The following is a 25871-nucleotide window of genomic DNA, read 5'->3' as shown; positions in this document are numbered from 1 at the left end:
AGAACCAATCAAAGAAAAAGAACATGAGTGAACATGAGCATGAACAAAAGAGAGGAATGGAAGAGTGGATATGGTATGTTGAAAGGAATGTAAAGAAGGTGATGGAAGAAAAAATGGAATTTTGATCACTTACAGAGGAGAGAGGATGATCAAGAATAATGAAGAACACATCTATAAATAACATTAACTATTCTTAAAACCCTGTTCACACTGCAGCTCTACAATAACAATAATACCTTTCCATCATTGTCATGATTTTCCTTCCTGCAGGGATGACTACAGCAGCTGAATCTATTTTTGAATACTATGATCGTGATTGGGCTTATTATAATGATCCCAGCTTTGTACCTCAGTTCTTTTCAAGCCTAGAAGCGGCTGATCCAGTATTAGCAGAACAAGCTCGAGCAACATGTGGCAATAATACAGCATGCATATTTGATACCTTGGCAGTTGATGCCTTGCTTGGTCTTCATACATTGAATTCACAAAATTCCTTTGAAGCTGTATTGCATGACTTAGGTAAGTATTCTCCTTTCATTAGATCAAGTGACAACAATAGAAATATGACATTAGTCCAATTGAAAAAAAAGGAATATTTTAATTAAAAAAAGTTGTGTGTACATTGCATAACCAATTTAAAGGGCATAATGGTTAGTTCAGTTTAAAAAGCTTTTATGCAAGAATGATGACATATACTGGAATAAATGTTTGCAGTATCTATAAATTTCTCTCTATTAATAACATTTCTCTCTTTTGCAGTTGTCCTTCTTCTCTCTTTAAGGGAATTATTCACAATTAAAAAACAGAATAATTTTGATACACTGGAAAAGTGATTTTGTTACTCTGCTTTACCAGATTGCCTCATAAAACTAAACAAAAAAATAAAAAATTATTTTTATGATTAATGACAATGTACTATTTTGCTGTGGGAGATTTCTTTGTGATCATTTGATTTGGAAGGTAAATGACCCTTCATATGGATTTATTGTGAAAGGTCTATAGTGGCAAACTCATTTTGATTTTATCATAACTTATCTTCATTACCAGTACCACAATATTAATTTTAAATGCATGTACCCACATTTAGGTCTATGATTATAGTAACATGTCTATATTGGCAATATCATTCATTTTATGTAAATATTGTAATTGTATCATAATTTCATTTTTATAATATCTATAGACAACTTTCCACCAAACATCACATCAGTTGTTGAGAACAGTGTAACCAATGCCTTAGCAGAGAGTGACATGGGTGTACTACGTGTTACTGTTGGACAACCAGTTTCTTTACAAATTACTGCATTGGATCCTAATGAGGGAGATGTTATACAGTTTTCATTGGAAGGTTCTGTTCCAAATGCAACTATAGATAGTGGTATGTAGTCTTTCAAAGTCAGATTCTAATCAAGTATCATATAATCTACACAAATCAAATACAAGTGATTTTGACTGTTTCATAAATGAGTTACTGATGATGAACAAAGTGCTGAATAAGATTCAGTTGAGCATGATATAATATAAGTAGATTATGACTGATTTATATCAGGGTATATATATATATTGTGTAAAGAAATGGATGAAGAGAAAAATGGTAGGCGTAGCTTAAATCAATGTTCCCCAGAGCTATCTACCCTTTGGAAAAATTGATGATGCCGACAAAAGAAATTATAATTGGTATAGTGTCAAAAATCTGTCTGATGGTCAATTGGATCGGGGTTGCCCTAGCCACTAACCCGTCTCTGTGGTCTAGTGGTTGAGGCACCGGCGTTCAAAGGTGGGGGCCCGGGTTTGATTCCCGGCAGAGACAGTTTTTTGGCATCACCAATTTTTCCAAAGAGTAGATAGCTCTGGGGAACCTTGATTTAAGCTATGCCAACCATTGTTCTCTTCATTTCTTTACACAATATTAAAATAAAAGAGTTGCCAAAGCTGTTGTACATGTATAACTTCCCACATTTATATATATATATATATATATATATATATATATATATATATATATATATATATATATGCCAAAATGTTATGATACAGCTTTCCCATTTTTGAATAATGTGTTATCTATGCTCAGAGTTTAACTACATATAGTGACATGTAATACTCAGATTAGAATGAGTTGTCCTGGTGGACAATAAATAAATTAATACTTATAGTCATTTATATATTTAATTAATTTATTTATATATTTAATTAATTTATTTATTCACCAGGGTAGCTCATTCAACAAAGTTAATTTTAATAATGCCTTATACCTTATATATGAATCATTATTTAAATGACTGAAATTATTTCTTAACTTTGATAGTAACTGGTGTATTTGAATGGACTCCTCAAAGCATAGAAGATTCTTCACAGAGGATTGTAATTGTAGCCGGAGATTCTACGGGAGCGAATGCATTGCTAATCTATAAAGTTAAGATTTGTGAGTGTTTCAATGGGGGAACATGTCAGTTCAACACAGAAGCATCAAATCAAGACCTCAACAACAATGGATTTGCTGTGAGTAGTGGATCTCAAGTTTAGTTGGTCAAAATAATATTGAAATGAATAATGACTGGAGCGACAATGTCATTCACACCAGAATTTCTAGAAATATAGTTGTATTATACAGAGTAAATGTGTTTGTTAATGATGGGATATTATTGATGATATACAATACCTTTTTACTCCCACACATTTCATATTGCTATATCCTTTGGGCTACATCCAAGGTGTCAACTATCAATATATTTACCCTGCAAAAGAAAGCAATTCGCATATTGATTAGGTCTGGTTACAGAGACCACACAATCCCCTTATGTGTAAAACTTGCTTGAAAGAGCATTATTTATGTATCATGTTAATGCCAATATGCTGCTTGACTCATTTTCTTCTATGTTTCAGCCTAACATTGGTGTTCAGTCATATTCAAACATACATTTGGTTAATCCCCACACCACATTAGGGCATAAATCAATCAGGCATTGCAATTTGGATGTTTTTGAATTCTCTCCCACATGATGTTTAAAATTTGAGAACAGTGCTTTTCATGTTTTATATACTTTCACATGTTATCTATGAATTCTCATTATATTGTATTCATATCATGATATCATGAACATGTGGGAATAAATAAATAAACCAAAATATATTTGCACATGATATACTACAATTATTCATAATCCATCAGTTCATAAATTGGCTCATCCTATTATCATATCAAAATACATGATCTTGTGAAATATCAAGATTTGTTAAATAAGAATACTTGAAAGCAGGAATATCAAGAATGGTGTTACACTGTCACTGATATAACACTAACATATTTTTTTTTTGGGGGGGGCTTGAAGCCACATTTTTTTTCAATATTTAGAAAATATCGAAATGGACTATTCATTGGCTCTGACTTTGATATCAATTTTGACTTTGTTGAGCTCTCAACCCAGTGTAAGCACTGGCAGTTTGACCTGAAACTGGGGCAGCAATAGTTGTCACACTCTGATTTGATTATATGTCGAGAGACAATACTTTGTAAATGCATTCCTGTTCACTAAAGTCTTCATATCAGACCATTGACAATTTTTGTAATTATATTAGTCAAGAGGAAGTTATTTTGTAGTATCATGCATTAAAGGAAAATAATATTCATTGAGATTTTATAAAAACTTTATTTAACAAACATTTCTTGTACCAATCAAAATGTTTTGATAACATAAATAACGTTGTTAGGCAGCTTACATATCTGATACAGCTGAAAATGAAAGGAAATGGTTAACATTAATTGGACTTTTAAAAATAATCTGATCTGTAAGGTTCCATTTTTAATTTGTGTCTGTGATGTGTTTAAAAAATGAAAACCACAAAATCATCAATTAGTGCTTCACAATAGTGACATGTCACTACATTTATTATAATTAGAAACGCCAGCATCGAAAGAAAATTATGAGTTTTCTGTCAAAAATATCTTGAAAGTTTTAGTTAAATTAATTTTTTTTCTCTCCATAAGTTTTTAAATCCAGATTAACCACAGTATACAACATACATCAAAGTTCAGGAATTTTCAAAATAACGACATTTTTAATGTTACCCATACAATGTCTTTAACATTGGCACTCTTTTCCCTATAAACAGGTTGTCCTTGTTAATGTCTCTAACATTGAAACTCTTCGGTGAAGGAAATAATCTGTTGTTTCACGATGAATTTCTGAAATTGCGACGTTTCAACTGCACCTGCTAGTCTTCATCAGGCAATGAAGAGGACAATCATTTCTTGCGCCTCTTCCCATAAACTGTGTGCAGTTGGTGCGGAACTGCCACACTATGATTGGTCGGAGCAACCGACTGTAGCTTGACGAAGACGAGCAGGTGCAGTTGAAGCTTTGCAATTTCAGTTTGCCGAATCTTGAGACAACAGATTATTTCCTTTACCGATTCTATACTACCACGATGATCAACATCTTCCATACTCTTTTCCCCATTAACAGGTTGTTATTTGTGACTGTACAGCTGGCTGGACAGGTGATCATTGTGATATAGACTTTAATCCATGTGATGGTTATTGTTATGATCAAGTTCTCTGCACTGATAATTTACCACCATCATTGGATGCCATATGTGGACCATGCCCATCATATCTTACAGGAGATGGTCGACAATGTACCAGTACGTAGTACACATTACATTTTGTTCTAGTTAAAGGTCAAGTCCACCCTAGAAATATGTTGATTTGGATAAATAGAAAAAAATCAAACTAGCATAACGCTGAAAATTTCATCAAAATCAGATGTAAAATAAAAAAGTCACAACATTTTGAAGTTTCGCTTATTTTTCACAAAACAGTTATATGCACAACTCAGTGACATGCAAATTAGTCAGTCGATGGTGTCCATCACTCACTATTTCTTTTGTTTTTTATTGTTTGAATTATTCAACATTTCAATTTTTACAGATTTGATTATAAGTATCAACTTGACTGAATTATAAAATGTTATAACGATGGTAATACAACACATTCAGGGAAAAATACACTTTTTTTCATAGGACAACAGGGAGAAATTGGAATATTTCATATTTCATGTAATAGAATACAAAAGAAATAGCAAGTGAGTGATGTCATCAGTCCTCTCATTTGCATGCCTAGCCAGGATGTGAATACAACTGTTTTGTGACATTAAGCGAAACTTTAAAATGTCGTAACTTTCATATTTTATATCCGATTTAGATGAAATTTTCAGTGTTATGCTTGTTGGATTTTTCTCCTTTTATTCAAATTAACTTTTGTTGGGGTGGACTTGTCCTTTAAATAAGATGATACAGTAAAGGAGATAATGAGGATGCACATTTTCATGGCAAATATTGTTAGTATGTATTTGCCTTTGAAAGTATTTCTTATTATCTCTTTCAGTTGGAGATGTAAAGTTAAAAACATATTTTTTATCGTTTTATAAGTAGCACAGAATGCATACTTCATTGGTTTCACTGGAGAAAAAATATTCTATTTTGCAGCCCACAGGTTTAGGAATGACTTCCCCCTGTAAAACTAGGCAATCCTTAACAAGCCATGCAGTTGCTATAAATTTTGCAAATTGATAATAGCCTATAAATTTATTAATATCATTAGAAAAAAATGATAAACATCAGTGTCATTTTCTCTATAATTGAATAAAAATGATAGGATAATAAAAAAATCAAATATTTTGATTACTTTGAGCCTGTAACATAAAGTTTAGTGATTGATATTACGGTTAATCTGTATGCTTGATTGATGACTGGAGCACTGTGGCCCAGTGGATTAGTCTGCTGACTTTGAAACTGAGAGACATGTGTTTGAATCCCAGCCATGGCATTATTTCCTTCAGCAAGAAATAGATTCATTATGTGCTGCACTCAACCCAGGTAATGTAAATGGGTAATGGCTGGAAAGAATTCCTCAAAAAGCTGTGCACACTTGAATCGGTAGACCAACTTATTTGAGATATTATACATGTAGAAGCGCCTTGAGCACCCAACAAGGTGTATATTTGCGCTATATATTTTTATTATTGCACATAATGATCAATGTAATCAATTTTGAAATAACTCCTAAGATCAAGTATATTTATTGAGTTACAGGTAATAGCAACAAAATACATACTAATGTATATATTTTGTTGCTGACTCCATTCATAATATATTTGTTGTAAAATATCATTATTATAAAACTGTCTATATTGTTTTGAATATGTGCTATTACTTCGATTATATTTGTTTATTTTGTTTAACAGATAAAAATAAATCTATTACCTCATCATGTTGATATTTAATACATTATGTAACAAACTATGCTCTGAAGAATGAGACCTCTAAATCTTATTCAAAGCAGCATCTTAAACTTGTCCTGAGTTTCAGAAAACAGGTCTATCTATCATCAATATTCTTAAGTAAAGTGAATTTCAGTAATCTTTACATGAACCTGTATGGCATATTTCTTTATTTTCCTAGATATTGATGAGTGTGCAAACGCCACACTAAATGAGTGTGATCAGATGTGTACTGACAAACTTGATGGGTACGATTGTTCATGTAATGATGGCTATATATTACATCCTGATCAACGGGGATGCATTGGTGAGTATCTATTCATCAAATTTAAAAGAGAGATCTAATGTAGTCCCTAATCATATTTGGAATGTTACTAGGGGACCAAGCCCTTTTGGAGTGAACTGTGCATTTTATGGAGAACTTTCACTCCAAAAAGATGTAAAATCCACTATAGAAAGATTCAAATATCACTCAATAAGGATTGGTCCACCATCTCACTCTTGAGAGGAGTGTAATAAGAGAACAGATTTGCTTTTTTGCATAATTATAGAGTGTATTAGTTTAATTTATAAATGGAATTGATTTTATTACATTTCTTCAACACCTATTAAAACAACTAGATTGTAAATTTTATATTAAATCAATATAGAATGTAAATACTTTACTTTCAAGAACTTTGTAGTGTAAAGTGATTGCATATGAAATCTGTTGTTGACTTCAGTATTTTTCAATCATATTAAAAATGCATTACATTCAGTATTGATTATTTTTATTTCATTAATAACTTCATTTATTCAGCAAATAGTGATTTTCACTGGCAACTGTAAGTTACTAAAAACCTTGCATCTAATTTCCTAAGAGCAAGTTTGTCATTGAAAATCACAAGGAATTTTCTTCATAAAATCCCCCCTTGTTCCTTTTGTTATTTATCTTCAGATATTGATGAATGTAGAAATGAAACTACACATGCATGCAGAAACAACAGTCTTTGTAACAATATTATTGGTTCATATGAATGCTATTGTGAAGATGGATTCTCACCAATTACAAATGATAATACAAACTGCGAAGGTAAGTAAGATCAATATAGGCCATGTAATCTGTAAATTGTATGTATTTTATTCCTATAATGTATACATGTAATGAGTTATATCTTATGCTGTTTATGTTAAGTGAATGTAATAAATTAATGATTGAGAGAAATAACATATGAATGAATGATTAAAGAATTATTGAAGTAATGAATAAATAAATGATGGATGATGAATTGATGAGTGAATGAATGATTACAGAACAAATGAAAGAGTGAATAAAGTAATGAATAAATAAATGAATGAGTGAATGAATGAGTGAATGAATGAATGAATGAAAGGATTGATCAATGTTTGAATGAGTGAATGAATGAAAGGATTGATCAGTATTTCCTTCATTCTGCTATGAATTATGAGCTCCAGTAATAGAGAAATTAGTTTATACTATGATACATACATGCATGAATCTAAACTTTTGTTTAATGAGATTATTTTCAGCCAGCAATAGGCTTTGCCAAACCTTTTGATTGAATTTGATGCATAAAAACCAGAATTGCGACTTGTCTCTTGCAGGCTTCTTTCACTTAATTTTTTGAAAGAAAAAATGTTTCTGCTAGACTGTCAGACCTGCTTGTTGATTAACATTTAAATCAGGGTCTGAGCCTGAATACAATCTATTCTTCATAGTTGCTGTATTACTAGAATATGATTTTGACTTTTCACAGATATTGATGAGTGCAGTGACATGAGTTCATGTGATCCACAGGCAACATGCGAAAACAATATTGGCTCTTTCTTATGCACATGTAATGAAGGTTACTTTGGAAATGGAACGACATGTTCAGGTACGGTATAATAGACATTTTCACCATTGATTCTGAAGCCAAATTTAACTTAGACCTTGGTCAAACTCTGCTAATAATGGGACAATGAAAATAACTGTTTATTATTTAAGCTTACTGTGTTCTTTTCACATTTCATTCCTAGACATATGCTGAATTACAATTTACTATCCAAAGCTAAACTACAACGTTATACCAGAATTTAGATTGATTCCCTTTCAGACTTCATGCTTTATAAGATGATTTTTCAATAGCTTTCTATTCTGGATAATAGTAATCACATATTGAATATACATGTATACAAGGAGAAATAAAAACAAAAGTTGACTTATGAACAGCAAAACATTTTGCCAGCAAGACAAGAATATATGCCTATCATAGGTGATTTGTTTGTGAAACAAATTTTAGTGCAAATGTTCACAAAAATTGTCCTATTTTATTCATCCAGGTAGTTTTTGTCTCACCTGCGAAGCAAAGTGAGACTATAGGCGCCGCTTTTCCGACGGCGGCAGCGGCGGCGTCAACATCAAATCTTAACCTGAGGTTAAGTTTTTGAAATGACATCATTACTTAGAAAGTATATGGACCTAGTTAATAAAACTTGGCCATAAGGTTAATCAAGTATTACTGAACATCCTATTAGAGTTTCATGTCACATGACCAAGGTCAAAGGTCATTTAGGGTCAATGAACTTAGACCATGTTGGAGGAATCAACATCGAAATCTTAACCTGAGGTTAAGTTTTTGAAATGTCATCATAACTTAGAAAATATATGGACCTAGTTCATGAAACTTGGACATAAGGTTAATCAAGTATCAATGAACATCCTGCATGAGTTTCACGTCACATGACCAAGGTCAAAGGTCATTTAGGGTCAATGAACTTTGGACGAATTGGGGATATCTGTTGAATTCCCATCATAACTTTGAAAGTTTATGGATCTGATTCATGAAACTTGGACATAATAGTAATCAAGCATCACTGAACATTTTGTGCAAGTTTCAGGTCACATGATCAAGGTCAAAGGTCATTTAGGGTCAATGAACTTTGGCCGAATTGGGGATATCTGTTGAATTCCCATCATAACTTTGAAAGTTTATGGATCTGATTCATGAAACTTGGACATAATAGTAATCAAGCATCACTGAACATTTTGTGCAAGTTTCAGGTCTCATGATTAAGGTCAAAGGTCATTTAGGGTCAATGAACTTTGGCCGAATCGGGGTTATCTGTTGAATTACCATCATAACTTTGAAAGTTTATGGATCTGATTCATGAAACTTGGACATAATAGTAATCAAGCATCACTGAACATTTTGTGCAAGTTTCAGGTCACATGATCAAGGTCAAAGGTCATTTAGGGTCAATGAACTTTGGCCGAATTGGGGATATCTGTTGAATTCCCATCATAACTTTGAAAGTTTATGGATCTGATTCATGAAACTTGGACATAATAGTAATCAAGCATCACTGAACATTTTGTGCAAGTTTCAGGTCTCATGATTAAGGTCAAAGGTCATTTAGGGTCAATGAACTTTGGCCGAATCGGGGGTATCTGTTGAATTACCATCATAACTTTGAAAGTTTATGGATCTGATTCATGAAACTTGGACATAATAGTAATCAAGCATCACTGAACATTTTGTGCAAGTTTCAGGTCACATGATCAAGGTCAAAGGTCATTTAGGGTCAATGAACTTTGGCCGAATTGGGGATATCTGTTGAATTCCCATCATAACTTTGAAAGTTTATGGATCTGATTCATGAAACTTGGACATAATAGTAATCAAGCATCACTGAACATTTTGTGCAAGTTTCAGGTCTCATGATTAAGGTCAAAGGTCATTTAGGGTCAATGAACTTTGGCCGAATCGGGGGTATCTGTTGAATTACCATCATAACTTTGAAAGTTTATGGATCTGATTCATGAAACTTGGACATAATAGTAATCAAGCATCACTGAACATTTTGTGCAAGTTTCAGGTCACATGATCAAGGTCAAAGGTCATTTAGGGTCAATGAACTTTGGCCGAATTGGGGATATCTGTTGAATTCCCATCATAACTTTGAAAGTTTATGGATCTGATTCATGAAACTTGGACATAATAGTAATCAAGCATCACTGAACATTTTGTGCAAGTTTCAGGTCTCATGATTAAGGTCAAAGGTCATTTAGGGTCAATGAACTTTGGCCGAATCGGGGGTATCTGTTGAATTACCATCATAACTTTGAAAGTTTATGGATCTGATTCATGAAACTTGGACATAATAGTAATCAAGCATCACTGAACATTTTGTGCAAGTTTCAGGTCACATGATCAAGGTCAAAGGTCATTTAGGGTCAATGAACTTTGGCCGAATTGGGGATATCTGTTGAATTCCCATCATAACTTTGAAAGTTTATGAATCTGATTCATGAAACTTGGACATAATAGTAATCAAGCATCACTGAACATTTTGTGCAAGTTTCAGGTCTCATGATTAAGGTCAAAGGTCATTTAGGGTCAATGAACTTTGGCCGAATCGGGGTATCTGTTGAATTACCATCATAACTTTGAAAGTTTATTGGTCTAGTTCGTTAAACTTGGACATTAGAGTAACTAAGTATCACTGAACATCCTGTGCGTGTTTCAGGTCACATGTCCAAGGTCAAAGGTCAATGAACTTTAGCCGAATTGGGTGTATCTGTTGAATTACCATCATAACTTTGAAAGTTTATGGATCTGATTCATGAAACTTGTACATAAGAGTAATCAAGTATCACTGAACATCCTGTTCCAGTTTCAGGTCACATGATCAAGGTCAAAGGTCATGTAAGGTCAATGAACTTTGGCCATGTTGGGGTTTTTTGTTGAATAACCATCATATCTCTGTAAGTTTATTGGTCTAGTTCATAAAAATAGGACATAAGAGTAACCATGTATCACTGAACATCTTGTGCGAGTTAGAGTAGTATGCAAAGTCAGCACTGCTGCTATATTGAACCGTGTGATGCAGGTGAGACGGCCAGAGGCATTCCACTTGTTTCATAAAGCTGTTCATAATTTAAGAGCGACTTCAACTGGTCAACCTTTCTTATGCACTATTACCAATGAACATTTAATTGTGAATATCATTTACAACAAGAAAGGATCACCAGTCTTTGTTAAAGTCCGACTCTTAACTTCTGATTAGTCGATTTGATGTTACGAAAGAATTCAAACTTTATTTACTCTTGCATGTCTGTATAGACTTAGGGCATTGTTGAAAGTCTATGCTGCTTCTATTAATAGGAATCCAGGTATAATATTACTCTGGATCTCAGCTTTCCCTGCATTCCTTATTCATTTGTATATGATGAACAGTGAAGATGTGGATCTGATTTTTTAACAAATTACCGTACTGATTATGTAAATTATTTTCAACATATATAGCGGGCTCATCATTAATACAGTAACTACATTTTAAGCCAATTGTGACAGTAGCAGGCCTGCCAACTATATGCTATTTAAAAAGAGTTACTCCTTTTTTTGGAAATGCTTAATATAAGGAAAGAAAACTCATTTTTTATCCAGATATTATGTACAGTCATCAATGGGAAATATTCTACTACTCCTATTTTTTTAATGAATCACTCCTATTTTGTAAGTTTACAGGTTGATTGGCCTGCCGGTCAAACCTTTCATGTATAGGTTTACCTCAGAATTATATGCCAAATCTACATACACAAAAATATTGATTTTCATGCATTTCTATTATCTTAACATCATGTGACAATAATAATAATGCAGTTCTTGTAAAGCGTATATTACATTATGTCATAATGTTCCTATGCGCTTCCAAAGGACTTTCTGACTTGTTTTTTTATGTATAATTCTAAGATGTAAATGAGTGTCTGGACCCACTTGCCAATGACTGTGCCATAGAAGCGAGCTGTATTAATGAAGTAGGAGGCTTTTCATGTACATGTGATGATGGATGGACTGGGAATGGAACCTTCTGTGATAACATTAATGAGTGCTCTAATAACATGGATGATTGTAGTAATAATGCAATGTGTATGGACAACCCAGGCAGCTATGCTTGCATCTGTAATGATGGCTTTATCGGAAATGGAAGGGAATGCTTTGGTAAGTTTAAAGATAAGGTAATACAGCAAACTATAGCTTCATGAAGAAGTCTTTAAAATCATGGTCAGTTGTCTCTGTATCACTGTTAATCTAGATCCGGTTCATATACCTAAACCTTACTCTGTTAAATACTGAAATCGTAGGTGGAAAATCACACTGTAAGGTCATCAACACAGAAAAAAGAGATAATTTATTGTAATGCATTATTCCTTGACATGTATGTTATATACATACAAACACTTGAATGGTCAATTAATTGGACTTGGCATGCATGTTACTAGAGTACACTTTTATGTGTACATGAATATGTTACAACTTCATATAAATATTACATAAATATGTTGTGAAAGATATGAAGTCTAGCCAGTCCTTTTATATCAGTGTGTTTGTGAAGGAGTGTGGCTCTGACACCAATCACTGCATGTACTACATTTTCAAACCACCCATGAATTCCTGTATCATCATTAATAAAATATTTTTGTGATCTTCTATTCAGAGTTGCCAAGTAGTACGGGTTTTCCATATTTAGTACTGAAAATGAGAATAATACTGATGGTTTCATGCAAAATATTGATTTCTAAAGTTTCAATTTTATGTGCTGCCCTATGGTATTTTTTTGAAATACTGATTTTCAGCTTTAAAAATACTGAAATGTACATGTACTTGTTCAGGTTGGCAGCTCTGTGTATTGTAATTCCAACATGCTTTGTTTACCTCTAAACAAGTCCATCACTTTTAATGTTTACACCAGTTTGATCTGTGCATTCTCCTTCTGTAGAAGTACTTTAACTCACTTCTTTTTAATTGATAGACATCGACGAGTGTGCTAGTGGACTAGATAACTGCACCTCGATGGATCAATGTCTCAACACGAATGGATCGTTTGTTTGTCGGTGCTTAGATGGCTATGCCTTTGATGCACAAGGGAGTGATTGTGAAGGTAAGAAAATAAATTCCTTCTGTATATACAGTGCGTCCCACAAAAAACAAAACCGAGATTTAGCGATCATTTATCACAACTTAATCATAAATAAAATAAACAAATGACCTACCAATTTAAAGCTTAGAATCTCCTCTTTCATCTGATATTACCTAGGGTGATTTCTCATTCACGCATGAGTGAGCAAAAACAATTTGAAGAAAGGATACCGAAAACTCATTTGGCGGGGGGGTATCTGGGTTTCAAAAAGAAAACCACATTTCTGAATAGTTCAATTTCTGCTCTTTAATTTGATACCTCAATTACAGAAAATGGTCAAGAAATAACAATGTTCTGGTCATTTGAAATAAGGCTTGAATTTCTGTAATTTTATAAAATGAAGAGGTTCTCCAGGGCTAGCGTTCAAACTCACTTGACACTCTGTTTTGTTGACGATCAGCCATGCATCAAATCTTTTGTTCACCATGCGATAGCTTCTGTGGGAAACCAGTGAAAACATGTTTAACTAATGAAATTATGGAAATACAAGCCTATTTCAAATGACCAGAACTTTTTTATTTCTTGGAGACGTTGGGTATTATTTGCTGACTGCAAAAAAGCTCTGGAAATACATGCAATAGAGACTTTTTTTCAAGGGGGAAAGCACTCTTGATACGAGAAATTCATCCTTTTTAATACCCTGCCAACTGTCAGACCATTGAACGTGACATGACTTTACCATATAAAGGCAAAGGAATTTCAATTGGCATAAGATAATCTCAGGTGGTTATATGTCTTGTTCAATTGTTGGTGATGAGCTTTTACAGATTATAAAGCATAGCAATGATATTAAATTTTCTATTTAACTGTAAGATAAAGATGGGTTGTGGTGGGAGAGTTTCAGAGTGATTTGGTAAACTTTTTTAAAAATTTTGTAATCATTACCATGTAAAATCACTTAATGGGGTCTAGATGGTATGAACATTTGCTAAGGAGGGATGATGTGCATGTTTTGAGAAGAGTTTTTTAGTTTCAAGCGGAGGGGGTAATCCAAGTAGACATGGAAAATGAAAGTCAAGATACATATTTAGCGAATCAAAATTTTTCTTATTTCTCAGACAGTTCATGTGAACAATTGAGAGATTTTCCTTGTTTAAATGTTTACTAGTATATGAATTCATTGGGGGTTACATATTCGAAAGGTAATCTATGACATCATCATAGCAAAAGATGGCAAGATAATAATGAATATACTGCTGCAAGTGTTTTCTAAAACTACACAGCATTCTGAAGAAACAAGTTACAGAGTGACAATAACAATGAAGTACCATGTGTTATATTGCAGTAACAGGAAAATGCATATATTATAAAAAACAACATACAGTATGGGAACATTCACCAAAGTTGAAATTTGATACAGTCAGGAAGATTAAGAAAATTAATAAAGATACTGTTCCAAAGATGAATGGTTCACCTAACTGTCCAGAGACCATAAACACTCAAAATGCTCTGCTTTTCCTTTCCTCTGTCAGTCTTAATCAGAGCTGGTCCAGGAGTTTTTTACTTGAGGACAGTTTCTTGTTTCTTTTAGAAGTTGTACATTGTTTGTAGTCATATTCACTTGTATTCATTTTCTTGATCTGGTTAACTTTCTATGGCTCTTTACAACAAGTTTGAGAGTGTGATAAGATACAATTTTTCTTTGATGGGGTGGGGTAGGAGCGTTCACTCTCTCTTCTTGAATAACTCACGATTGATTCTGTTGATGTCTCCTTTTGTTAGAGGTAAATTCAATACTTCACTGAATAATTTGACAATGAGGTCATGAATATCCTCTTTTTCTGCTTTTTGCAAAAAAATAATGTAAGACATTTGCAACAAGAATACTGTTCTTGCTTGTTCGTGTGGTGTTTTAAAGCATCGCTGGTCACAGCCTACCCATCCAGCTTGCCTTGCATACATTTGCTTGAACTTCATGTAAATATGCTTTAAACGCTTTCAAATATAACATAATAATGAATAATTTTACTCCCAAATGCTAACAGTATATATAGTGTGTGTTATAGAGAAATAAATTAATTTTTATCTTGGTTTTTTTAATAATCGTACAGAATTTACACCCAATTAAAATAAATTTCCATGCAAAATAGCTTAATTTATCTAATAACACACAGTTTTATTTGAAATCTGTAATATAACAGTTTACACATTCATGTTATTTAATGAATAATTTTGACTGGGTGGGGGTGATCTACTAAAACTAAAAATATCCCCAAATTAAGACCTTCTTTGGACTACTAACTGACTTACAAACTTTTATTTTATCAATTTGCTACCTCTTGAAGTCTTAATTAAAAGTTTTATTGTTCGTATTTCATTCTTATTTACAGATATCAATGAATGCAATGATGATCCTGGCTGTGATCTCAATGCAGCATGCATGAATACAGATGGCTCATTTATTTGTTCATGTGAAAATGGATATGAAGGGAATGGAACGTTCTGTCAAGGTTCGTTGATTTCAATTGATTTCTTTCATTTTTAATCCAAAAAATACATAAAATAGCTTCTAATAAAGATTGGTTGAAAATACAGAGTCAGTTTCTATATGCTCAAAATATTCAGTACAAATAAATCTGTGAGTATTATTCATTCAGTAAACTTGAAAATATCAGTTATGATTCATTTACTTAGAAGTGATGAATAATTCCTAAGTAGAAATTTCCGCATCGCGATGTTTCACCAACCTTGGTTGATTTTATCAGGTTTATGAACAGAGGGTCTATTAATGGAGAATATGTCAAGTACAGTGGAATAGAATATGTTTACTACCAACGCAAAAACATCAAATGAATCGGCCAAAGTATTCTTTTTCTATTAAGGACCCATATTCTTAATTTTGGTTTGAATTAGAATTGGGTCCATATCTTCACCCAGGTTGTATAACACCAAAATGTCCCAACTACTGTGTTTTATTTGTTCATGTTTCATTGATCACCATAGACTGAGTGCCTGTATGTTTCATTGATCACCATAGACTGAGTGCCTGTATGTTTCATTGATCACCATAGACTGAGTGCCTGTATGTTTCATTGATCACCATAGACTGAGTGCCTGTATGTTTCATTGATCACCATAGACTGAGTGCCTGTATGTTTCATTGATCACCATAGACTGAGTGCCTGTTTGTTTCGTTGATCACCATAGACTGAGTGCCTGTATGTTTCATTGATCACCATAGACTGAGTGCCTGTATGTTTCATTGATCACCATAGACTGAGTGCCTGTATGTTTCTTTGATCACCATAGACTGAGTGCCTGTATGTTTCATTGATCACCATAGACTGAGTGCCTGTATGTTTCATTGATCACCATAGACTGAGTGCCTGTATGTTTCATTGATCACCATAGACTGAGTGCCTGTTTGTTTGTTTCATTGATCACCATAGACTGAGTGCCTGTATGTTTCATTGATCACCATAGACTGAGTGCCTGTATGTTTCATTGATCACCATAGACTGAGTGCCTGTTTGTTTCATTGATCACCATAGACTGAGTGCCTGTATGTTTCATTGATCACCATAGACTGAGTGCCTGTATGTTTCATTGATCACCATAGACTGAGTGCCTGTATGTTTCATTGATCACCATAGACTGAGTGCCTGTATGTTTCATTGATCACCATAGACTGAGTGCCTGTATGTTTCATTGATCACCATAGACTGAGTGCCTGTATGTTTCATTGATCACCATAGACTGAGTGCCTGTATGTTTCATTGATCACCATAGACTGAGTGCCTGTATGTTTCATTGATCACCATAGACTGAGTGCCTGTATGTTTCATTGATCACCATAGACTGAGTGCCTGTTTGTTTCGTTGATCACCATAGACTGAGTGCCTGTATGTTTCATTGATCACCATAGACTGAGTGCCTGTATGTTTCATTGATCACCATAGACTGAGTGCCTGTATGTTTCTTTGATCACCATAGACTGAGTGCCTGTATGTTTCATTGATCACCATAGACTGAGTGCCTGTATGTTTCATTGATCACCATAGACTGAGTGCCTGTATGTTTCATTGATCACCATAGACTGAGTGCCTGTATGTTTCATTGATCACCATAGACTGAGTGCCTGTATGTTTCATTGATCACCATAGACTGAGTGCCTGTATGTTTCATTGATCACCATAGACTGAGTGCCTGTATGTTTCATTGATCACCATAGACTGAGTGCCTGTATGTTTCATTGATCACCATAGACTGAGTGTCTGTATGTTTCATTGATCACCATAGACTGAGTGCCTGTATGTTTCATTGATCACCATAGACTGAGTGCCTGTATGTTTCATTGATCACCATAGACTGAGTGCCTGTATGTTTCATTGATCACCATAGACTGAGTGCCTGTATGTTTCATTGATCACCATAGACTGAGTGCCTGTATATATGCAACATTTACTTTGGTCTCAATATCTCAGAGGGTTAGAGTGAGGTTTGTAATAGAATTTTGGTTCAGACGGATGTCAAGTTAAGGGTTAGGATTTATTCAGTTTTAAAGGTTAAGTATTATGTTTGGATTAACGTGCCAATTTTTCCTCAGAGCAATTGTTGCAGGGGCAAATGACATGGAACCTTGTCAATGTGCTGAACCTCTAATCTTACTTTCATGCCACATTCATTCCATAGTTTAAACCAAATTAGAATTCAGAATACAGGATGATATCTTTTTCAACGAATCTAATATGTTTTTTTGGGGGGTTATTATTATGTCTACAGATATAAATGAATGTGATCTTGGTACTCATAACTGTCAGCAGATGTGTGTTAATGATGTTCCTGGATTTAATTGCACCTGTTTTGAAGGGTTCCAGTTAGAGAATGATGGTACATGTCAAGGTAAGTGCATTTTTCGTCTCCTATTGAGGGCAATCATGATATAAATCATCTTGATCAGGGATTTCATCAAACAAACATTCAGTGAAAAATGTTATTAGCTCCTGAAATCCTTTCATCTGATTGGCTCAGAACAAAATCAAAGGATATTTGTTTCATGAAATTCTTCCTAGTTATAGTGCTTAAAATAAGAAATGTCCAAAGTCTTTGAACTGGATTAAGACTATATGAAATGCCTGTGGTAAACTCCAACATGTTGATTTTGATTCCTTTGCCTGTTTGACAACCTCAAACTGAGTCCAAGTATGTATATAAAGGTGTGACAATGATCTTGTTCCTTTTTTGGTGTCATTGTAAAAAATCAAAGGTAAAAGAGTCCATATACCAGAAAGTATCCGATGCTGCAGTTTTAGGGTATATTACTTAGCTGATAATAATTATAATGATAATAATAATGATGGATATTCAGCGATGCTAAAACAAAAAGTACCATAGCATGTAAAATGTATGAGTAATAATATAACATTTGCTATGATAACCACAATCAATCATTCCAGATAAAAAGGGAAATTAATTATTGAGGTTCAGGTTTTGTCTTAAGGGAAGATTTGAAACCAAGAATACTGGAAGCATTTCTTAATGGAAGAGGGATAGCATTCTAAGACTTGGCTGTGGAAGTGGCAATAGAGTAGATAATTGGGTCTCAAGGTCAGAGGTTACAGATAATTTTATACCCCAAAATATCTTGTTCTTGCTGTATATAAGGAACAGTTTGAGGGTTTAACCTCAAACCCAGCTCACGTGTGCATATTGTAGAGATGATTGAAATGATGTTAAGATTGAGATTGAAATTGAGGTTATGGGTTCATGAGGTCAGAGATCACAGAGGTACATGTAATTATATACCCCAAAATATCTTGTTCTTGCAAATAATGTCAGTACCGTTTGAGGGTTCAAATTTAAAGTACATGAGTGACGATCTGATAGATTTTAGGACCATGAGGTTACAAAGGTCAAAGTTTCTTGTTCTCACTATAACTAAATAACTGTTTGAGGGTTCAGCATCAAACTTGATTAATGTATCTGTATGGGAGCAGCAATTATCTGATTAGATTTTGGAGTCATTAGATCAGTAGTTGAATACCTGAAAATATATTATTCTCACAATCAGTAAACTATTTGAGTGTTGAACTAGGCTCATGTAGGAGCTAGAATGATTGATTAGAATTTCTTTGTTTTGGGTGGTTCATAAGGTCAAAGGTCAAAGAGGTTATTATATTTGGATTGAAATACCTTATTCTCATGGTAACTAAGGAACCATTGATAATAATCTTTAATCCTGCTTTACACTCACATCATGCACAACGTGTAAGGTTTATATGAGTGATTTATGGATTCATAAGGTTAAGTGTCACAGTTTGTTAATTGAGATATTAGAATTAGGTATGTTGAGTATTCTTCGTCTTGCAGTGGCGGATCGAGGCATACATGTATAGTAAAAATAGTACCGGTACCGGTAACTGTTTCTAAAGTATCAATTGGAAAAGGTGAGTTTTCTGTTTCAGGTCGTCAATTTAAGGATGTTATTGATTACTTTTATTAAAATATTTTGTTCATTGAACTGCAGATTCTGGTGCAATAAAAATGGTCACAATATGTGTAGAATGTGATCTTATATAATATATTTTGATTGATTTTTAGGACAGTTTGTCAAAGGTTATTGATTCAAATTCCTTCTCAATTTTTGTCTCACCTGCGAAGCAGAGTGAGTCTATAGGCCGCTTTTGTCAACATCAAATCTTAACCTGAAGCAGAGTGAGACTATAGGCGCCGCTTTTCCGACGGCAGCGGCGTCAACATCAATTCTTAACCTGAGGTTAAGTTTTTGAAATGACGTCATAACTTAGAAAGTATATGGACCTAGTTAATAAAACTTGGCCATAAGGTTAATCAAGTATTACTGAACATCCTTTTAGAGTTTCATGTCACATGACCAAGATCAAAGGTCATTTAGGGTCAATGAACTTAGACCATGTTGGGGGATCAACATCGAAATCTTAACCTGAGGTTAAGTTTTTGAAATGTCATCATAACTTAGAAAATATATGAACCTAGTTCATGAAACTTGGACATAAGGTTAATCAAGTATCACTGAATATCCTGCACGAGTTTCACGTCACATGACCAAGGTCAAAGGTCATTTAGGGTCAATGAACTTTGGCCGAATTGGGGATATCTGTTGAATTCCCATCATAACTTTGAAAGTTTATGGATCTGTTTCATGAAACTTGGACATAATAGTAATCAAGCATCACTGAACATTTTGTGCAAGTTTCAGGTCTCATGATTAAGGTCAAAGGTCATTTAGGGTCAATGAACTTTGGCCGAATCGGGGGTATCTGTTGAATTACCATCATAACTTTGAAAGTTTATTGGTCTAGTACACTAAACTTGGACATTAGAGTAATCAAGTATCTCTGATCATCCTGTGCACGTTTCAGGTCACATGACCAAGGTCAAAGGTCAATGAACTGGCCGAATTGGGTGTATCTGTTGAATTACCATCATAACTTTGAAAGTTTATGGATCTGATTCATGAAAATTGAACATAAGAGTAATCAAGTATCACTTAACATCCTGTTTGAGATCATGTCACATGATCAAGGTCAAAGGTCATGTAAGGTCAATGAACTTTGGCCATGTTGGGGTTTTTTGTTGAATAACAATCATATCTCTGTAAGTTTATTGGTCTAGTTCATAAAAAGTGGACATAAGAGTAACCATGTATCACTGAACATCTTGTGCGAGTTAGAGTAGTATTCAAAGTCAGCACTGCTGCTATATTGAACCGCGTGATGCCGGTGAGACGGCCAGAGGCATTCCACTTGTTTACATATACACTTACTTTAGTCTCTATACTTAGAACTGCATACTTTAAGTTGATATATGTGATGTTAATAGCTACATTTTTCATTAAAATGTAACCTAACAACTTGTGATTTTCTATTTTTTTTCATATTTCTTTGATTTGTTTATACAGCGTCTTTATCTGCCATGTGTAACTCAACAATGCAATTGGTTTGTGGAATGGCTGCTTGTATTATGCAAACAGGAGAACCAAGTTGTGTGTGTGAGGCAGGATTTCAGTTCAATGCAACTCTTCAAATCTGTGAAGGTATCTAATTTATTAACCTCTTCATATATGTGATGGTATACATATATATTTTGATTATTCACCTCTTCATATTCATAAAATGAAGGTGTCTAATATGTTTGTTTCATACAGATCTTCAAATATGTGAAGGTATCTAATTTATCTGGTGTATACACCTCTTCAAATAGATCTTATTAAGGTATCTAATATATTTGATTTTATACAGATCCTCAAATATGTTAAGATAAATAATTTATTTGATGTATTCCCTTCTTCAAATATGTGAAGGTATCTAATCCAATTGACTTATTTCAAGTTTCATTTAAGATTTTACAAACAAAACAAACGAATATGATATTACAGCATTGCAAATTATTGGCCTCAAGAAACACTAATAAATATAACAAAAATAAAAGATGTTGGATCATTTCTCATGTCCCTAAAACAAAACAGTAATGCAACCTCAAGTCTGAATCATGACTTGAATCATGATTTAAAACACAAACATGAATCACAATACCACAGAATCAGGGTTTAAATGACTTTCATTCCACTGCTGTTTCTCCTCGGATTTGGGCCGATCCAGTGGACATCACGGAAGTATAGGTCAATTTGTTGCTCGTGTTATGGCTCTCGAAAAATAAATCTTTTGCTTTCAGAATTCATTGTGTTATACCTCATTTGATTACTTCTGTTCATCTTGTCGGTTTATCAAAATTGGTATTCGGAAGTGAATTTCACCATATACCCTTAACTCAACAACAACTGAGTTAATTGTTTCTCCAATTAAGTTCACTTAGTAGAATTTGAAGTTGGAGCCATGACGAAAAAAAACTAAATGAAAAGCAGCGGACGATGCAATGACCAACACAGAATTTCAGTTAATGCATGTGACAAGAAATGCATGCATAGCACATAGTTATATATGTACACCATGAGCATAGCGTTGAGCCTTGAGCTTGGTATGGGCCAAGCCAGAAATAGCCCAACACAGTGACGTCATAGAATCATGATTCAAATCATGATTACACTTATACACCTTTTTCATTTGTCACTCTACAGAAACGTCTTTCCATCAAATGCCCCTTTTTCTGTGTTTTATGTTTGTGAACAAAACAAACATCTAAATCTGAAATGACCTTGTCTAAGTAAAAGTGCATAGGAACAATCTTACCAGCAGCTACAAATGAATTCCAAATGTTTTGTTAAAGTGAAATTACGATTAATCTCTCTAAAACCAAAATCTCAAATCAGCAATTAGGTTTGGGGGGTGACAGACTTTCCTAAATGTTCCATTTGCCACTTTGAATGGTTTGAACCAGCACTTACATTGTTGGATTCAGCTTTATTTGAAAGGTTGGAAAAAATATTTGGAAAAGGCTTTTTCTCCTCCAACCTTTTTATTGATGATTTAACATTTCACTTTTTAGTGTGTACAATGTTTGTTTGTTTTTAGACACTGGGTATGAATTTAGAACAGTGTTATAGCTTGAAAGCTGTCATCCCTAGGTATTGATAACATCTAAACTGAATAAATATTTCATCTTCTTCATTTAGATATTGATGAATGCATTGGAAACAATACATGTGAGTCAGATAACCTGTGTGAGAACTTTGATGGAGGATATAATTGTACCTGCAATTCTGGATATGAACTTGATTCAAATGGAAGAACATGCTCAGGTAATTGATAGATAGTGAAAAATTGTAATATTTATTCAGGGTAAATACTTCAGTTATGAAAGCTATTTTTAAAAGGCCCTGCATAATATTGCCCCTGTCAAGAGGAAGAAAGGCAGTAGGTTCCTTGTTTTGGAAGTGTTTGCTGGGTATTGAACCCAAGACCTCTTGTTCATGAGGCCAGTGCTCTACCACGAAGCCACTATGCCTTTTATCAGGGTTATGAATCATATTTCTTAGAACTTTTGTTCCTTGAAGTGAAGGTGAATGACTGGAAGGATAACAGGAAGTTAAACTACATAACAATGTCTTGAGAGAGGCTTGTGGGTATGTTTCCTATATACAAGATAGCTTGGGCCATATGTAATAATTTCAAATTCAAAGAAATATTCAGTTTTCAATTAATAAAATCTGCAGGATAAGTCGGTAAGTGATCCCAGGAAATGTGTAGGGTTTAAATGAGGTTTGTAAATACTATGATTAATGCAAGTGTTTGAGTCCACAATCTGTCAGGATAAATATGAAGGATTAGCATTGCACATAGGGTACAAACTGTGCACATTTATCATGAAATGCGACATCTTTCTGTTTATTTCTCAATTTTTTGATAGACATTGATGAATGTCAACTAGGTCTTGATAGCTGTGATGGGAATGCTACATGTATAAACACCGAAGGAAACTACACCTGTTCTTGTAATTCTGGCTTCATGGGAGATGGAAATATATGTTCTGGTAATGCAACAATATCCTTCTTTTTTCAATATTTTCTCCAAAATAACTGTTTGTTTATCAAATCTCCATATTACCACTGCCATCATCTTATTCATTTAGAAAAAATACCCAGTTAATATAATGATTACAATTAATTTTAGAGATCTGCTGAGGATGCTATCATTATTCAGACCTTATTTCAGTGCTCTACACAAACATTTCCATTACCCTATCTGATTGTGATAGTAGTAATGTTCACTCTAAAATAATTTAGATTGAAAATTAGCAAAAGGAATATATATTCAAAGATATATATATATAAATTTAAAGACTATAGACATAACACTACTACTTATACTTGCTTATATAGCGCTTAATACTTAACTTTGTCAGAAGTCTCTGAGCGCTCTACAGTATATGCAGCATAATTACCCTGGCTTTAGCAGTGCAGCTGTTACGCGCGCTGCATTTCAAGGAATAGATTCCTGCCAGGTACCCATTTACCTCACCTGGGTTGAGTGCAGCACATTGTGGATCAATTTCTTGCTAAAGGAAATTACGCTATGGTTGGGATTTGAGACCTAAGTCAAATCTTTCTTTTCAAACTGTTTTTTTTTAAATGCTTAGTAAGATTTATGCAGAACATGTAATTATAAATATCCTACAGTATATAGCATGCATTAAGCCTTGAGCACCTAACAAGGTGGATATGTGCGCAGTATAAATATCCTATATTATTATTATTAACACATAGTTTGCAATATGTTTCAGTAAAGGAACACATGGTTTGCAATGCACTTTAGTAAAAGAACACACAGTTTGCAATACGTTAAAGGAATGAACAAATGTTTAGAAGAGAATGAACATCAAATAGAGTTTGTTACCCAGGGATGTTTGGAACAAATTTACTGATGATTTGATATTACGAGAGGTTGAGGTTTGATCTTTACAGGGAATTGATATTCAGTGATCAAAGACGGTTTTTGTTTATTGTATATTATTATTCAAATGTATTGAATATTTATAGGTACAGTGTAAACGCTCATTTCAAATGAAGATAAACCTAGTAATGACTAAAGATGATCACTAATCATACTATATTTTATAAGATTTTGTGTAATGTATGTAAAATGTTTTTTTTTAATATTGTCGGAAATTATTTGCAAATATATAAAATGTGAAGTTTACATATTTATTGGAATCACTGGGTATGCATGTAGGTCAAATTCACCCCAACATAAAGTTAATTTGTATTAGAAATTTAAAAAGTAAACAAGCACGTTGCTGAAAATCTTGAAATATCTGATGTAAAATAATAAACTTAGGAAATGGTAAAATATTGCCTTTTTTCACAGGACATTTTTATGCGCATTATAGGGATATGCAAATATGAGAGTCAATGTCATGCACTATTTCATTTGTATTTTATTGTGTGAATTATGCAGTATTTCAATTTTTTTCAGATTTGACAATAAAGAGTCTCTTCATCAAATCACAATACATTACAACAATTGTAATTGCAAAAGGTCATGGAGGAATCAGACTATATGTACATGTATGTTTACATAGTAATCAGTAGGAAATTATAGTATTTATAATTTTATGAATTCATATTTCTTATATTTATTATTGAATAAATGTTATTGGAATCACTATTTTGTTGGGGTGGACTTAGCTTTAAATAGCTCTAGGTCCCACCTTATTAAGAATTTCAATTGATCCACAACTAAGGAAAGCCATCAACATCTAAAATGCAAGTTTGTTAAAAATGTTTTCTAGATATGATGTATGCTCATGCATTTATTGTTGTCTTGACAAATGTGCTTCTTTGTTTGTTTAAAAAGTATAATTGTGCAAATTTCCATTACAAATGATTATGATAAAAATGGATATCGTTGAGATTGATTGGATCAATCGCATCTGTTTGTAAAATTAAACCCTGGGATGTAAGATGTGAGGAAATTTTTAATTTATTTCCAACACATCGTCTCCATTGTTGTCATACCTTTCTTTAATATGATTTCTTCCTACAGATGTGGATGAGTGCATGACTCTAACTCCATGCTCCATGAATGCAAATTGTACAGATACAACCGGCTCATTCACCTGCACATGTCATTCTGGATACACTGGAGATGGATTCAATTGTGTTGGTATGAAGATTCACAGATTTATTTGATTGAAGTAAACTTAACAGTGATGTTTTCATTTAAAAGTTACTCTTTCTAATGTATTACACAA

The 25871-nt window shown here is 33.6% G+C and overlaps 2 protein-coding genes across 2 annotated transcripts in view; both read left to right on the top strand.

The window, feature by feature from the left end:
• LOC121421814 (mucin-like protein) overlaps positions 1-19807 on the top strand; it is a 29636-nt gene extending 9829 nt beyond the window's left edge. The window contains exons 9-20 of the mRNA XM_041616613.1: positions 271-519; positions 1184-1378; positions 2309-2502; positions 4467-4644; positions 6463-6588; positions 7219-7353; positions 8039-8158; positions 12017-12265; positions 13077-13205; positions 15575-15694; positions 17967-18086; positions 19785-19807. Coding sequence (XP_041472547.1) covers positions 271-519; positions 1184-1378; positions 2309-2502; positions 4467-4644; positions 6463-6588; positions 7219-7353; positions 8039-8158; positions 12017-12265; positions 13077-13205; positions 15575-15694; positions 17967-18086; positions 19785-19807 — 1838 coding nt within the window. The remainder of the gene's footprint in view (positions 1-270; positions 520-1183; positions 1379-2308; positions 2503-4466; positions 4645-6462; positions 6589-7218; positions 7354-8038; positions 8159-12016; positions 12266-13076; positions 13206-15574; positions 15695-17966; positions 18087-19784) is intronic.
• A 1327-nt stretch (positions 19808-21134) lies between these two features.
• LOC121421812 (fibrillin-1-like) overlaps positions 21135-25871 on the top strand; it is an 85991-nt gene continuing 81254 nt past the window's right edge. Inside the window, exons 1-4 of the mRNA XM_041616612.1 lie at positions 21135-21258; positions 22795-22920; positions 23529-23651; positions 25664-25783. Of these exons, the coding sequence (XP_041472546.1) occupies positions 21138-21258; positions 22795-22920; positions 23529-23651; positions 25664-25783 (490 nt within the window). The 5' untranslated portion in view covers positions 21135-21137. The remainder of the gene's footprint in view (positions 21259-22794; positions 22921-23528; positions 23652-25663; positions 25784-25871) is intronic.

The sequence above is a fragment of the Lytechinus variegatus genome, chromosome 9 (genome assembly GCF_018143015.1).
Source record: "Lytechinus variegatus isolate NC3 chromosome 9, Lvar_3.0, whole genome shotgun sequence".
Lineage (NCBI taxonomy): Eukaryota > Metazoa > Echinodermata > Echinoidea > Temnopleuroida > Toxopneustidae > Lytechinus > Lytechinus variegatus.
Note: the sequence above shows the minus strand (reverse complement) of the source record. Positions and strands in the feature narration are given on the sequence as shown.